General features: G+C 33.9%; 1 protein-coding gene across 1 annotated transcript; it reads left to right on the top strand.

The window, feature by feature from the left end:
* Positions 1–5,603: 5,603 nt before the first annotated feature.
* On the top strand, positions 5,604–8,444 carry LOC111916858 (GDT1-like protein 4). The gene is made up of 13 exons (XM_023912513.2): positions 5,604–5,950; positions 6,035–6,103; positions 6,354–6,413; positions 6,667–6,714; positions 6,856–6,941; positions 7,026–7,062; positions 7,288–7,332; positions 7,419–7,487; positions 7,563–7,607; positions 7,700–7,761; positions 7,855–7,927; positions 8,037–8,114; positions 8,225–8,444. The coding sequence occupies exons 1-12, from the start codon at positions 5,930–5,932 to the stop codon at positions 8,106–8,108; spliced, it is 687 nt and encodes a 228-aa protein (XP_023768281.1). The 5' UTR covers positions 5,604–5,929; the 3' UTR covers positions 8,109–8,114; positions 8,225–8,444.
* The last annotated feature ends 8,085 nt before the right edge of the window (positions 8,445–16,529 follow it).

Genomic DNA, 16,529 nt, shown 5'->3' with positions numbered 1-16,529 from the left:
GGGTGACAACACATGCTTCGGGGGTTCCTCAGCAATTCATGTCAAATAAGGCAACCATGTGGGGGATGGAGTACTGCTGGTGAGCACACAATTCAAATAAACACCTATAGGTTACGAGCCTGCTAGCGTTCCACTGGAGTGTCTAGAATAGTCCATGGTCGTCATCTATACTCCGCTAGATGACTGAATCATCAATAACATCTATATCGAGGCCTCTCATTATTTTATTTGGTCACACAACAACTATTACATCTACCCATGTTTTACCCAACATGTTTTGTAGATATAAAATACATATACAGTTTAAATCATTTCAAACGTGTATAAAAACATAGACAGCAAGTATTCAAACAATATGCACACATAGCACGTAATTTATATTAAATACTTCATATCTATGTGTAAGATGAAAGGGACCATGCACTCACTTGAAAAGGTGGTGATTCCGAACTCAGACAGCGCTTCGATTCTTAAAAATAATTTCCTTCGACGAAACCTAGTATTAATACCACTAGAGTTTAGTATATTATTCGCCGAGACTAATTAATAGTCTAGCTATTATTACTATTATATAAGCGTTAAACAATACTTATATAACCCATAATAATAGCCCAAGTACTTATTATAAGTTCCTAATAACGTTACTATAATTAAATAAAAGCTATATTAAAAATAGCGTAGGCGTAGCTCACTTACAACTGGTTTTATAGAAAACCGGGCTTTGCTTGGAGCAGCGTTCCCAAGCTGAAAAGCTCTTCTTGTCGGAGCCGTCGAGCACTCCAAGGCTTCCGCCTCGTGCTAGGGAGGTTCCCTAGGCTTTTTGGGGGGTTTCGGGGCTAGAGAGAGAGGTTCTAGAGAGAGTAAAGAGAAGAAAGAATGAGAAAGGTGTGAAGAAAATGAGGGTGAGAGAGGTTCTATTTATAGGGTGAAAAATGGCTGAACTTGGTGCCACATGTCACCATCTAGTGGCAAGACTTGGGAAGAAAGCAATGGCCAAGATTGTGACACATCACCCATTTTCGCACAGCACACTTCCGACTTCTAAAATCCGTAACTTTACATACGACCTCCGTTTTTGATGTTCTTTATATCCACGTGTAGGTAAAAATAAGATCTACAACTTTCATTTTGACTCTGTCAGCTATTTCTCGACCGATCTTAAATTTAATAGTAAGAGGAGATTATATTGTTAAATGTCCGCGTAAAATTCATAACTTCTACATACGGACTCTGTTTCCGTATGTTTTTTTTACCGTTGAGTTCCTATTAATGATATCTTCAATTCTCATTTAGGTCGCGTAGGCCAAAAACCACTCGATCTAAAATTCGAGTTTCGGGCTGTGCACTGTTAAGCCAAATCTTAGAAAATTCATAACTTCCTCATACAAAGTCAGATTTGGGCGTTCTTTTTTATTTTGTTCTCGGTTCAACGTATACTACAACTTTTGTTTAGATTTATAAGGCTAAAAATTCCTCCATCGTAAATTCACTATTTACGTCTCTCGGTGTCGTGTCGGTTTTGCCGTAAAACTTCGACGGATCATAACTTCTTCGTTATAACTTGGATTTCAACATTCTTTATATGTATGGAACCCTTGAGAAGTATTCTAAAACTTGTTTAAGATTATTTATTCTAATTAATATTTTGTCAAAAAGTCGTTTTCGACCCCTATTATCTCTAAATTGACTAGCCCGGATCTACGGGCATTACATAGATGGTTAGAATACAAAGATCCTATGGTGAGTGGGTATTTGGATTTGTGATCTGTTGGTTCCAATCAAGGGTTATAGTTCTTTGTCGCGAGTTAGAATAACTTTAAGATTTAGAGTTGTATCATGGAAAGTGCTTGGGATTATTGAACTTGTTGAGAATTCGGAAAGTAATCATCTGGGTTTGGAATGTGTGTGTGATCGTTAAGTTTGGCTAGTAATGGAATGCTAGTTCTTGTAAGCTCAGGTTGGCGATAATTGGATTGTAAGGATGTGAGATGGGTTGGGAGCCCATCATTTTTTGGTGGACTGGAAGAGCGCAGTCAAATCTAAGTGGGGGAGAACCGTGTGGGTTTCCAAGAATAGAATCAGGTGTGAACTAGGAAGAGTTCCACATCTTAGTGGAAAGGGAAGCTAGTTCAAATGGCAGTCTGGATGGAGGTTTCTCAAGATAAGGGTTGTGTTAGAGTCTCTCTACCTGTTCTTGTCTGATTAAGGCTTTTGGGTTCGAAACATGACTCGAACACCTGATTGGGGCGTAGTCGAGTGCGGGTTGGACTCATGATGATTATGGTTCGTTGGGTTTGATAGATGTATCGGGCGGGGCCCGATGCTAAACAGGGTCTAATGGATATACCGAGCGGGGCCCGATGTATGTATATATGCAGGATGTGTATGGTATGAGGATCATTGGATCCGAGGAGAAGTTAGGCATGTATAGCATTCAACTAGGTGAGACCCGTAGGCGATGACCGTACGGTTATGATAGTGTGGCTGAGACCCGATGGAATAGGTTGGAGTATGGCGTTGGATCACGTTAGAGTGGGATGACTTTGTGGTCAGTGATTGGTATCCGTGTAATGTATAGGCTAGGGTAGCCTTTACCAGCAGGCACTCAGTAGGAGCCTAGTAGTTAGACTAGGTATGAGATTGTTAGTCTCAGTGGTGGATTGGGGATTTTTATCCCAGTTTAGTGGTAGGTCACCATGGATGCATGAGATATTGGACGGATCGGAAATGCGAATTTTTGGTTATTAGGATGTGAGTTTTTAGATTGGTCTGGTACTTTGGGTGAGACTTGCGTTGGGAGTCACCCTTGATGTCAATTGAAGGATTCAGTTGTGATTAATGGTTGGTTATGTTATCCTTGGTTGGATCAGGAGGTCTGTTGGAACCATTATGGAAAGCAAGCTAGGGCAACTCTTGTCAGATAGACCCTCATTCAAGAGTCGCGTGGTACGATTGTGTGAGGCTATTAACCTTAACAACCAGTTAAAAATCTACTATATCGGTAAATTGGTAGGTATGTATGAGACCCCGGGAGGGGGAGGGGTCTTGGCTGCATCAGGAATGTAAGTATCGGACACCAAGATGAACCTGATGTGGTACTAGTGATTGATACTCATGTTAGGACATTAGAGAGCACCTTGTGAACATCATTGTGTTAAGCTTCAATTTGATGCTTTTATCTAACTTCATCATCCAGAAAATCTTTTCAAAACTTAAAAACTTAAAAGATGATCTTAATATCCAATCTCGTAAATACTAGAGCTCAAATTGACAGGAAGAACTCTTTCAAAAAATATTGACAGGAAGATGAAAACTAAGGTTTGAAAAATAAAAAATCATAACTATATTTAGGTTTATCATAATAAATTTCATATCATTCACATATTACATTCAATATACACATATAAACTTACCTACCAATAACAAATCAAAGAAAAAACATCTAACATAACTAATATCGAACCCAATGAAGCTAACAACATTAGAAATTAAAAACAAAGCATTACTTGCTTCCACACCTTTAAATCGAATCAAAATGAGGCTAAAACATAAACATTAAAAAATGATTACGAGATCAAATGATGGATTACACCAACAAAAATGTTATAGAATTTGAGGTTTCTAGGATATAGTTTATTTGAGGCATTATATCGAACACCTTAAAAGCATCATTGGATTCAACTTCATTTATGAGCACACACATGAGTTTAGAAAGCACTAATCATTAGAAACTATTTTTAAATTTAAATAACAAAAAAATCAATACTAAAGTAACAAGAGACCAATACATTTATGAAACTAGGGTTCTAAAACAAAAAAAGCCAAAGAACAACAAGAAAATCTTCGAGAATTCAAATTTTCAATGAAATTGTTTCTTTTAGACATTTCATTGAACGCCTTGTAAGCATCCTTACAGTCAACTTCATTTATGAACACTTACATGAGTTTAGAAAACACTAATCATCAACATGAGTTTATGAAAACAAAATACGTTTCTAGAACTCGAGCTTCAAAACGAAAAATCAAAGAGCACCATTAAGAAAACAATAAATTACCTGATTCCATTTGAGTTGAAAATACAACAAGTCATCTTCAAATCAATAAAGAATTTGGAAAATTGAGCGTACAAAAGCAGAAATACAACGAATCAGATAGATGTCCACACCGTACAGTGATTTCCAAAGAAAAATCAAGTGATAAACATCAAAAATAGATCAGATCGAACCAAAAGAAGCTCAAAATAGTAGAAATTAAAAGCAAACATTTACCTGCGTTCATAAGTTGAAATTGAACCAAAATGAAACCTAAACATGAAGAATAAAAAATGATTACGAGATCATATGGGGGATTATAACAATGATTTGTAGTTACCATACATAATTATTGATGATATTAAAGGAACAAGAAAGAACTTACACTTTATTTCTTGTCCAAGATTTTAGAAAAGAAACATGACCATCCTACCTTTCAAAATTTTGCCCTTAAAGATGAAAAAGCACAAAAAATTTGTGTTATTTATAAAAATGACACCGCCCTCTAATAAAAAAAATACAAAACTTTGGAAAAAAACAATAGCAACTTATTTTTATAGATGAAAGGTTCAGATTTGTCCTTACGGTCCTCACCGAAATTGGAATCCTCATCCGATCACACACACACGCATATATATATATATATATATATATATATATATATATATATATATATATTACGTTTTTCAGTTTAAAACTTCGTTTTATCAATATTATCTTTTTATTTTCTATGAAAATGGTCTTTACGAATTTGTAACACATAAAACTTAAAACAAAATACATTATTGATAAAAAATTATGATTTTCATAAAAATATGAATAATTTACAATACCAAATTCAGTTTTAGTTTTACAGTATACAAGAAGAATTTTGTAGTACTAGAAAATTTTGTAATGGTTTCACACAGGGGCGATTTTAGGGTGGGTTTATGGTTGGACCGACAACCTTTGATTTTTTCAAGATGCAGTGGAAAATTTTTCAAAATTTTATTTTTTCTATTATCATGCAACATCTGAATTTCCAATGACACCTCTACCGCGAAATCCTGCATCCGCTCCTAGTTTTGCATTGAACAATGAATTTTACAATAATATTTTAGTTTTTAGATATCAAAATGTCATCGTAGTTTAATTGGATTCGCGTGCCAAACCCATTTCACAATATCTATAATTTATACAAAATTGGTATGTATTAGTTTGACAAAAATAAACTAATTTATTTTAATTTAAAGTTTGGCAAGCTATAAAAATAGCTTATAAAACTTATAAGCTAATTTGACAAATGAGCTTATCGGATGATTTTCTTAAATTCTTTTTAACTTTTTAAAATAAAAACTTAATAATTTTTTATCTTTTTATTTTAAAAAAGAGAAATTAAATATCCTCATATTTTTTATTCGTGCATATCATCCTACCAAATTAAATAGTGACATATATAACATTTAATGTTCATTTAAAAATATTTTAGGATACTAATATGACACATGTTATTCTTTAAATGGATAAGAAGATTTATAAAAAAAAAAATAGAAGGTCTTAAAAACTAAAAATTATCGTCTAGGGCTTTGCGGATCAAAAATTGTTCGAGTTTGACCCAGCAATGGCAGCCAATAGTCTTGCACAAGGCGTCCCTTTCTTTAATCCTACTTACTTTCATTAACACCAGAACACCATTCTCCAAGAATCTCTCTTTCTCCTATTTCTAGTGCTACAAGCATTCAGTTGGCGATTGCCATTATCACCATCACAACCTACTTCTGCATCCAACCAACAACATCCGAATCATATTTCAGTCTCTGATCCTAACCACAACCAGTTTTCTTTCTGTAATTAACAGTTGAGCTTCTCGATTCTTCACAAAAGGGGTTCTCCCTTCCTTGTTCTTCCCCAAACCAATCATGAGTCTATCAGTTGTTCAAGTAAGCTTCTTAATTAATTTCTTCTTATGCATACTGATTCGAATTCGTGTTGTAATTGTAATTGTATGTATGTGGTGAAATCAGGGGTTTAGCAAGTCTCTTGCGATGACTGTTCTCTCAGAAATTGGTGACAAGACATTTTTCGCAGCTGCGGTGAGCTCAATTGCTACTGATTTCGTGTCCTTTCTTTGTCTTATTTTTTTTTTTTTTGGTTATCTGTTACTTTTCGAGATTCGATTTTAGTAGCTTATTCGATTGATTTGATTGATGATGTTTCGTTTATCTATTTCGCATAAAGTATGCTCTAGATTGGGCAAAGGCGTTCAAAAAATTAAAACGTTGACTATATGAATCTCAGTTTTTTTTTTTTTTTTAAGATTAAATGTTATGATCCTGATTTTAGATTCTGGCGATGCGTCACCCCAGGCGATATGTTTTAGCAGGCTGCCTTTCAGCTTTGATTGTAAGTTCTTTCTCTCTTGGCGATATCAACTCCAAAAATTGTATAAAGCTTTGATTTGATTAAAAGCATCAACAATAGAGCCTTTTTGGAGCTTTTTTTTACCCCAAAAGCTCACTGAAAAAGCTTTCTCTTATAGCTCTTTCAGTTTTTAAGAGCTTTTTCAATTTTTCGGTTGAAAAAGCTCTTGAACAAGCTCCAATTGTGGATGCTCTTAAAAAGTTACTATTATAAAGATGATTCAACTGATTTCTAGGTCATGACTGTTCTTTCTGCTGCTGTTGGCTGGGCTGCTCCAAACCTGGTATATTTCTTCCATTTTTTTATAATTTTTTTTTATTATCAGAGGCATTTGAAAGGAATGGAATCTGTCAAAATATAAAGGAATTGTAATCTGTCACTGATTTGATGAGTGTTTTTATGACTTATGATTGTGATAATGCAGATCTCTAGAACATTGACTAAGCATATAGCCACTATATTGTTTTTAGGGTTTGGATTTTGGTCATTATGGGATGCATTTCATGAAGGGTAACAACCTTCTTCATTCACAATCATTATTCACATCAAATTTTTATAGGAATTTATGGAATCTAATTTTGTTTATTTTAACAGGGACTCTGAAGAATTAGCTGAAGTTGAAGCTGAATTGGTTAGTTCCTTTTGCCTACTGGGTCCCCCCTTTTGTTACATAGGACAAGACAATTTTGTGTTTGACACGCATTGGACTCAGACTGATGTGATGTCAATGGACAAAATTTTTAATCTTTGGTGACACCCAAAAAAGTGGAAAACACTCGGCATATATCATTTTCTGAAAAGACGTAAATGCCCTTATCATTGAAAATAGTTTGGAAATGTTATGATTTTCTTGTAGGATGCTGATTTGCAAGATAATGGAAAACCTAAAGCAAATGGAAAGGTAATGCAAGAATTGTTTTTTCATTTATTAATATCCAAATAACATTTATGAATCTACACAACAATTTTTCATATATATTTTTGTAGGATGATGATGACACTAAAAAGAAGAACAGACCGATTTTCTCTCAATTCTTCTCACCAATTTTTTTAAAAGTATGAAAATTCTTAAACTCTCACATTTATATTAAAAAAAAAAATACGATAAATAATTAAAAGTTATTTCAACAGGCATTCACCATAACCTTCTTTGGCGAATGGGGTGACAAAAGCCAGGTCAGCATCAGTATTGAAATATTATATATTTATTTATTTACACTCCACGTCAGCATCACTCTTATTAAATATAAAATTTACTAAACTTTCAGATAGCCACCATTGGTTTAGCTGCTGCTGAGAATCCACTTGGTGTTGTTCTCGGAGGAATTTTGTACGTTAAAATAATTATAAATTATTTTAATCTTTACTCTATTTTTATGCCAAATAGTTAAATAAATTATCGTCTTTTATATCTTGATTTTAGAGGGCAAGCTTTGTGTCAAACTGCTGCTGTCTTTGGAGGGAAAAGCTTGGCAAAACAAATATCTGAAAAATTCGTAATAATTACACACATTAATTAATTAATTAATTTTATTTATTTTTTTATTTCTTGCTCTTAAATCTTGTTTATGTAATGAAATAAACTTTACTAATTTTCTCATGCAGATTGCGTTATCGGGTGGAGTTCTATTCATAGTCTTTGGAATCCAATCATACTTTTCAACGGTTGATTCATGATTCAGGGTATTTATTTATTTATTTTTGTCAGAATAAAGTGTTGTGTGGATAAATGATATTTATCAGTCTGTGACTGTGACTGTGATTGTGACTGTGTGCATTGCTATTGTGGACAGATAAGGATGGGGAGGGGTGTGTTGAAGTCTTGAAGAAGACACATTGTTATGACATGCTATAAGTTTTGTAATTTGTAAATTCAAAAGATCGAAATGAAAGTCGTGCTTTGATATAATTCAAAACTATGAATTAATTATTGACATCCTTGTGCATGGCATATGTTATGTAGCTTTAGACAATTTGTTTAAATAGACAATCTTAAATCTAACCTTATTCCAATCTCCTTTTACCTATATATATATATATATATATATATATATATATATATATATATATATATATATATATATATATATATATATATATATATATATATATATATATATATATATATATATTGTTCTTGAATAGATGCAAAATTCATTTGTGCATGTATAGATGTTTAGGTCATAGGCCAATGTAGTTAGTTAGGGGATTGTATATTTGTAGGAATGGTTAAGGGTCATAGTCTAGTAGACACAATGTTGGTTTGGGGATTGCATATATCAGAAATAGTTAAGAGTTGCTATCTCAATAAACGACATGTGGAATGATAAACCAAAGGTTAAATCAAAGAAAAAATGCGACATTTTCTTAAAAAGTTCCTAACGTTATTTTGTAATCCTCTCTAGTAGATGGTACCCATAATCCTTTGTGTTGTAGGCATGTATTCCGAGTGTCCTCCCATAACATTCACATGAAATAAGCCAAGGTAACAATAATTTTTTTAAATACTTTTGATTAGAAGAAGAATCCTCTTTAATACATCAATAATCCCTTATAATCTACCCTCCCTTGGCGCCACAAGAAAATTTTAATTTAGCTATGGAAAAATTCCATAGTTAAAGCTGAATAACTATAGAATTTGCTAGAAAAAATTTTAATTAGTCTTTGTTGCTTTATTATTGTAGCAAAATGTTTAGCTAGAGACGGTAGTAATTTTGCTATGACAGTTTCTAGAACATCTGTTTTGTTGCAATTTGAGTTTCATAATATTTTTATAGCAAATTCCATAACAATTTTGTAGCAATATTTCTGTAGCAAATTCCATAGGGATATTTCCATGGAAAATTCCGTAGCAATTTTCCCGTAACCAATTCCGTTGCAAATTTTATAGCAATTTTTCTGTAGCAAATTCCACAGCGATTTTTTCATAGCCAATTCCGTAAAATTTTTTCTATAGCTAATTTCGTAGCAATTTTTCCATGGCTAATTCCATAGCAATTTTTCCATTAGCTAATTCCATAGCAATTTTTCCATGGCTAATTCCATAGCTAATTTCGTAGCAATTTTTCCATAGTAAATTCCGTAGCCAATTTTTCAGTAGCAATTTTTCACTAGTAAATTCTGTTGCAATTGTTCCGTACCATTAGCCGATAAAATTCGATTATTCAATTCGACGATTTATACCAATTTATAAAAATATAATTAATATAAAACCAAAAGTAAGAGAGTGTTTCTATAGAAACTAAAAGAAATATCCAATACATCAAAAGATACATGTTTCAAAATCAAAAGTCGCTACAAATTATACATGAAACAATATTCAATACATAATATTCTATCATTGATTAATAAAAGTTTTGACTTGTTCACTCAAAGTGTTAATCACATTCATTGCTTGTGCAAGTTGTTCAAACTTTGCTTAAACATCCACATTTTTCTATTGAAACCCTACATTCTTTTGTTGAGCATCCTCATATTTTTGTTAAATATCCTCATATTGTTCGCGTTGTGTCTTAACTAACTTTTTCAATTTTTCAATCTCGACTTTTGTCTCAACATGCTCTTTATTGACATTATTATCCGACAAATCATAAGTTTCAGAAGATCCCTTACTAGAACGAATGCGCTTGACATATGAGCCAAATCCATATATGATAAAACTAAATCAAAGTACATTGTTATTTTATGCATTTAGGCCTATTCCTTTTAAAAATCAAAATGGAATTAGAATGTTATGATAAAAAATAAACAAATGTAGATTACTATGATACAAAACTAAATGAATGTAGATTGATATGATACAAAACTAAATGAATCTAGATTGCTATTTTTAGGCTTAGTCTGTAACATCCCAAAAATTCAGATAAAATATTTATTTTTAAACTGATTCTGATCAATACGATAATCATATCAAAACAGTCGAGGGTATATTGTAATAAAATAATATCTGAGTACAAAATCCCAAAATCACGTGATGCGGAAAAACATATGTGGATGCAGTGCGATCAGGCCGGGCGCTTCCCTTTCGAGCTGGAAGTACCTGAAACATAAACTTAGAATAGTAAGAACAAAGCTTAGTGAGTTCCCCCAAAATACCCCATACCATACATACATAACAGTTAAACATATATGGGTATTTTCCAACCCTTCGGTCTATTTCAACTGGTACTGGGTATATTTCAATCCCTTTGGTACTAGGTATATTTCAACCCCTTCAGTCTCTTTCAACCAGTATCGGGTCTATTTCACCTCTACCACTACCACATATAATCATAACAAAAGATTCATAGAGACATCAAACAAATCCAGGCATAACATGCAACTATCACGAAGATAATCCTTATACTACAAACATAATATAGTGGACCGACATTGGTGCCTTCGACCCACAGATATAGTGAAGGAAACTCACCTCAGATAGAAGGTATCAAATCACACTCAAGCCGTTGACTCGCAAAATCTTCTCACTCTAAGTCTGTAACATCCCAATGATGAGGCACTTCTAATTTGGACCCTATAATTGAATTATATTGCATTTTGGTCTCTAAGCTTAAGAAAGAGTGCAAAAAGGGCCCATAGTGGCATTTTGGTAAATTAGGACTTGAGGAGTACACTGTGCGTATGTATGTACGCTAAGCGTACTAGGGTGTGCCTTAGTACGATGGGCCTACACCTCATACACAGGGCGTACGTGGAAAACATGCAACCCTAATTTTTAGGGTTTTGGCTCATATATAAGCATCATTAAGGCCTCATATCTTTTTCTTACCTAGCCTCCTTCTATGAAATCGACCCACAAGCGACCCTAAGAGCACGAAATAGATTTTGGAGCCTTTAAGAGAGTTTTGAAGTGGTTTTAAAGAAAGAAGAAGATGGTGAGAAGATCTTGGAGTTGAGAGCACCTTGGATATGTGATTTCTACCTTGTATGCAACCTCTAGAAGGTATAAAGATTGCAACTTTACCACTCTATCTTGTAGATCTAGGTTTTTGCTCTTTTAAGTCACTTTTTGGTCCCAAAATGGTGATCTTTGAGCATGGCCTGTTCTTGACCCATTAATCCATCTTTTCAGACCTTACGAAGGGTCTTGAATCATAAAAATGGGGTCTTAATGGTTGGTTTTGCTCCATGCACTCTCTAGAAGGTCTTAATGTATCAAGATCTTGAGTTAAGTACTTAATAGACATGCAAGGTCATAAAGCTGGAAACTTTATGACTATTGAGGATGATTTAGCCTTGAATCTAGAAATAGGATGTAAGAGCTGAAGGTATTAAACTCTTAATGAGAGTTTGGAAAGACTAGACGTACATCTCGCGTAATCTGAGGACGCAACAGATACGTGGTCAACCTCCACGATGGTGGTCAGAGCTTGAGTACGCCCCACGTACATTTAGAGTACGCCCTGCATACGTGTTCTATGTCGACTCGACTGAGTTGACTCAGTTGACTTATGGATTTTGACCAGTTTGACTTTGACCAAGTATGACCAAAGGGTACTTTGTGTATTTTGAATAGTGTTTGAGAATTGGTCATTTGGATGAATATTTGTCGGTTAGAGTTGAGATTCGGAGTCAGGACCTCATCAGCTATTATTCAGACCGTGAGGTGAGTTTTCCTCGCTGTACCCGTGGGTTGAAGGCACCAATTCCAGCCCACTAGATTATATATCCTAGTTATAGGATAATTTTATGCTGGTATTGGCTGAGTAGTAGATCTGCATGATTATCTGGTTCTGTGTTTATGTTTATCTGTTACATATGTCGACATATTGTGTTGGGTTGAGGTTATACTGCTTTGTGCTGTAGCCAACAAACCCGAGAGCATTCTAGATATGAGCATAGGGATGGTTGGCATGCCAAACTCATACTGAGGGCTCTGGGTCATTCCAGATACGAGCTGAGGGCCAGTTGGCATGCCCATTATACATTGGCATTCCAACATCGGGTAATCCATCCCGAGGATGATTGGACCCGAAGATTGATTGGGCCTGGGGTATTCCTGCCCGATGGTTGATTGGACCCGACATGCTGTTATGTTTATGTGTACAAAAAGCATTGTATCTTATACCTCTTAAAATTCAAGATATAACTAATATGTTTTATAATATGGAACATAAATAACATCTTTTAAGACAAATAGATGATCTATTTTAATGTCACCAACAAGATTAACTGGAAGAGTGAGTTTGCTAGGTAAAGTAATTGTATAATGATTGTCCCTCCTTTTATTGTAGAACATAGTGTTCTCATGACATACATGTTGAGTAGCACCAGAATCAATAATCTACTTTTGAGATTTTTTCCCCAGATTTAAAAGATAACGAGTAACATTTACCTGTAGTTTTTCTTCATTTGGGATTAACAGTAATCATGTGATTGGACAATGCATACATGACTTGTTGACACTATTTTTTAGAGAATCCCTTGAACATGTAACATATATCATTATCGATAGAAGAAATTTATGGATATGGATCATCGTTTGAATTGACAACAACCATTCTGTTCGTTGACATATAATAGAGGATACCCATGTAATTTGTAACATTTGTCCACATTGTGACCTTGAAACTTGCAGTTTGTACAGAAAGGTTAGTCACAATTGTTGGATCTTAAATTGTTCTAAGGTTTACGACTTTGATTGGAAGCTTTTTCAGTAAATACCATGGGATGTTGAATATCATTATGAATGGACTTTTGTTTTTCTTCTTGAAAGATGTCACACCCCCAACCGGCGGCGGAAACATCGGGCGGTGAGACGACATCATGGATCATAGTTATTTGCATACACTGAATAATACAACAATAATATATGAAATATACATTTTTATTACTTAAAAAGGGTAGATTAAAATATCCCTTAGTCTAGGGTACAAGAATTTGGAAAGTACTGAAATAGGCCCTAACAGTAGTCAAATAAGAAAGTACTCTAATGCGAAAGATAGGCTGTAGTCCGATGATAATTATGAGAATATGTCTTCCAACTGTTTAGTTCCCTGAGAGTACATATGTTTTAAAAGAGTATCAACTTTAAAGTTGGTGAGTTCACAAGTTTGTAATATCTAAAGAATGTACCTTTATACTGAAAGTATGATTATTATGTATATAGGTAGTTTCCTAGCATATATATATATATATATATATATATATATATATATATATATATATATATATATATATATATATATATATATATAACCAAGCTCCTAACTGATATGCTCCTCCCATCGCTTCATAAAATCTCGTAGTAGTGTAGAAAAATATCACATGGTATGACTGGACGGTAAAAGTTGTAGCTAGAAACCACAGGTGGGGGTGTTAACTCGTATAGATCTATACATATTGTTCTCGTTCTTCAATGGTTAATGCTTATAAGTTAGGGATCTTCCTAAGTAAATGACACTTAGGTGATGAATGTCTCTCAACATAAATTATTGCTATTGTCTTAGTTTGTAAGCCCTAACTTTAAATGTCAAAGTTTTTATGGTAGAGTTCCTACGTTATAAACCTACCGTATATGTTCTATGAGCAGAGGTTCTACAATAGATTTCTACTGTATTTGTTTGTGAACATAGGTCCTACAGTACATTCCTACTTAATTTGTTTTGTGAATAGAGGTTCGACAATGTTTAAATATTATTTTGTATGGAATATGAATATATAACAATATTATAACAGTTAATGCATGATTTCTCCCCCAAAAAATAGTAAAATGGCTTAAAAGTGTGGCCATAAACTCACTTGGTAAGTAGCGTATAATCCAAAGATATCGAGAAAATCTGAAAAATAGCAGTTCAACGCTTCGCTTGCTCGATGAATAGTAACTTTGTTGGATAAGTCGTACCTTGTCGGAGTTTGGCCAGAATCTGGCCAAAAAAATTGTTGGCGTTCGATGAAAGCTATCGATGGCATACGGTGGTGACTGGCGGATATCGGTGTGGCTTGGCCTGTCGAAGGTTGCTAATCGATGGAGGGAGGCTGGTTGGAGCCGTGCCGGTGGTTGGTCGTAGAAAAGGGCCGAGATAAGCCAAATATCAGAGATGTTCTTGGTTTTTCGGCGTGACAGACTTCAACGGGGGGTAGTAGTCAACATACAGTGGTTTCATCGGTAGCCGAGAGGCGAGGGAGAAAGATTATGTGAAAAGGAGAGATGTGAGAGAAAAAGAGGTGTGACGAGAGAGATATAAAGGTGCTCCTATTTATAGTTTTCCAAGAGTTGATCCGCCGGTCTGTGTCGATTTCAATCTGACGGTCCATGTCAATTGATGTGACATTGATCTTATCTAAAAAGGGTGATATGTATTTCATGAAATTTTAGTTTTATCGATTCCGTCAACTAAATCAAATACTAAGATCTCTTAAGATTCGAAATATGTGTTTATTAGTGTACAAGTCATCATGCAATTGTCCTTAAAAACTAGTTAAAGGTTGGTTTTCTATAAAAATTGTTGGATTAAGTGTCTAAGCCCATAACTATAATTGATATATGCTTGAATTGATAGTAACATAATCCTTTTGGGTTGCCTTCACTCTTATAACTTGACAGGATGACTTTTGGAGAGCAGTTGAATTTATTATTTGGAATAATAAATTGATATAAATGATTTATTAATATGTTATGAAAATAATATATTAATTAGAAATCATGTTATTTAATTAATATTTAATTAGAAACTAATTTGGAATTAATTTTGGGATTAAAGGAATTAATTAAAAGTATAGGGGCTGTTTTGCAATTAATTGATAGTTGTGAAATAGGGCTCTTGGACTCCTTAGAAAGGGGTGGACAAAAATTGTAGGGAGGGCCCTATAAGTTTTCGTCCAAGGCACCTTGATGGGAAGTCCATGGGCTGCTTAGGACTTAAGCAGAAAATTGGGGTTTCCATCTGCAAACCCTAGCTTTGGGACTAAACCACCTCAAGTATAAAAGGGATCTAACCCCTTGGATTTTTGGCATCATGCTTTTAACCCTAGAAGACCTGAATTTCTAAGAGCACTCCCTCCTCTCTCCTCTCATCCTCTTGCAAAGAGTGTTTATAAGCCATTAGAGGTGTCACATTTGAAGCACTTGCTTTCAAGAGTTCAAGAATTAACAAGGATTAATTGTTATTACTATATAAAAATTGAGGTATGTATCTAAACCCTATATTTAGGTTAATTTTGATTTACATAGATACATATCAGGGTTTCTCTTTTGTATTCAAGTTTGCAATTTCAACTAGTGAAAACTTAGATCCAAAGTTTATAGGGCATGAACACATAGGATTTGTAGTTATGATCAAAATCCATCAGTGGTATCAGTGCCTAGGATGTTTTTCAGTTGAATATGACGCAATTGTGAATTGTTCAAAGGAGATGGGAACATAATCGTCATTCTGTTCATAGAACTCGACGAGTTCATCTTGGAACTCGACGAGTTCATCTTGGAATTTGACGAGTAGGCTCAACTCGATGAGTGCACTGCTCAGACTTGACGAGTTGGCCTGTCAGATCCCTGTTTTTCGATTTTGATAATTATTATCTTGGCTTGATTAAGATTATTACCTCAATTCATTTTTCTGCCTAAAATTGAATTTTTATTAAAAGGTAATTGTATATCCTTATCAAAATTCATGATTTGGTTAAATTTTTTGGATAAAGATCAAATTAATCTGTTAATTTAATTATTTAAAATTTAACCTAGTATTTTTGAAAAGTTTTAAAAATACACCCTTTGGTTTTATAATTTAAATTTAATTAAATAGTTTAATTTTGAAATCTTAAATTTTAGAACCCTAGTGTGTTAAAAGTTTAAATTACACCCTTATATATATATATATATATATATATATATATATATATATATATATATATATATATATATATAAAAGAAAAAGTCAGTTAGTAGGCCTTATTCACAAAGCTGGTCTATAAGAGGAGTCTAAGGAAACGGCCTATAAAATGACCGCCAGTGGGTATCCACTCTTACCCACCACTCTCTTGACTAGCGGATGGTGTTAAGCCGAACGGGTTTGATAGGACACTTAACTTTCATTAATAAGTATAATGAAATAAATAAAGTAAATGAATGTTTTTATAAAATTCTCAATCTTAGTTACT

This window comes from Lactuca sativa, chromosome 8 (assembly GCF_002870075.4).
Source record: "Lactuca sativa cultivar Salinas chromosome 8, Lsat_Salinas_v11, whole genome shotgun sequence".
NCBI lineage: Eukaryota > Viridiplantae > Streptophyta > Magnoliopsida > Asterales > Asteraceae > Lactuca > Lactuca sativa.
This window is presented reverse-complemented; position numbering and strand designations above follow the sequence as displayed.

Bases quoted from the DNA above. Each gene is read 5' to 3' on its own strand.
- LOC111916858 (XM_023912513.2), top strand. From the start codon at position 5,930: ATGAGTCTATCAGTTGTTCAA. The intron at 6,942-7,025 runs GTAACAACCTTC...TTATTTTAACAG, and splicing joins TGGGATGCATTTCATGAAGG to GGACTCTGAAGAATTAGCTG. The intron at 7,928-8,036 runs GTAATAATTACA...TTTCTCATGCAG, and splicing joins AACAAATATCTGAAAAATTC to ATTGCGTTATCGGGTGGAGT.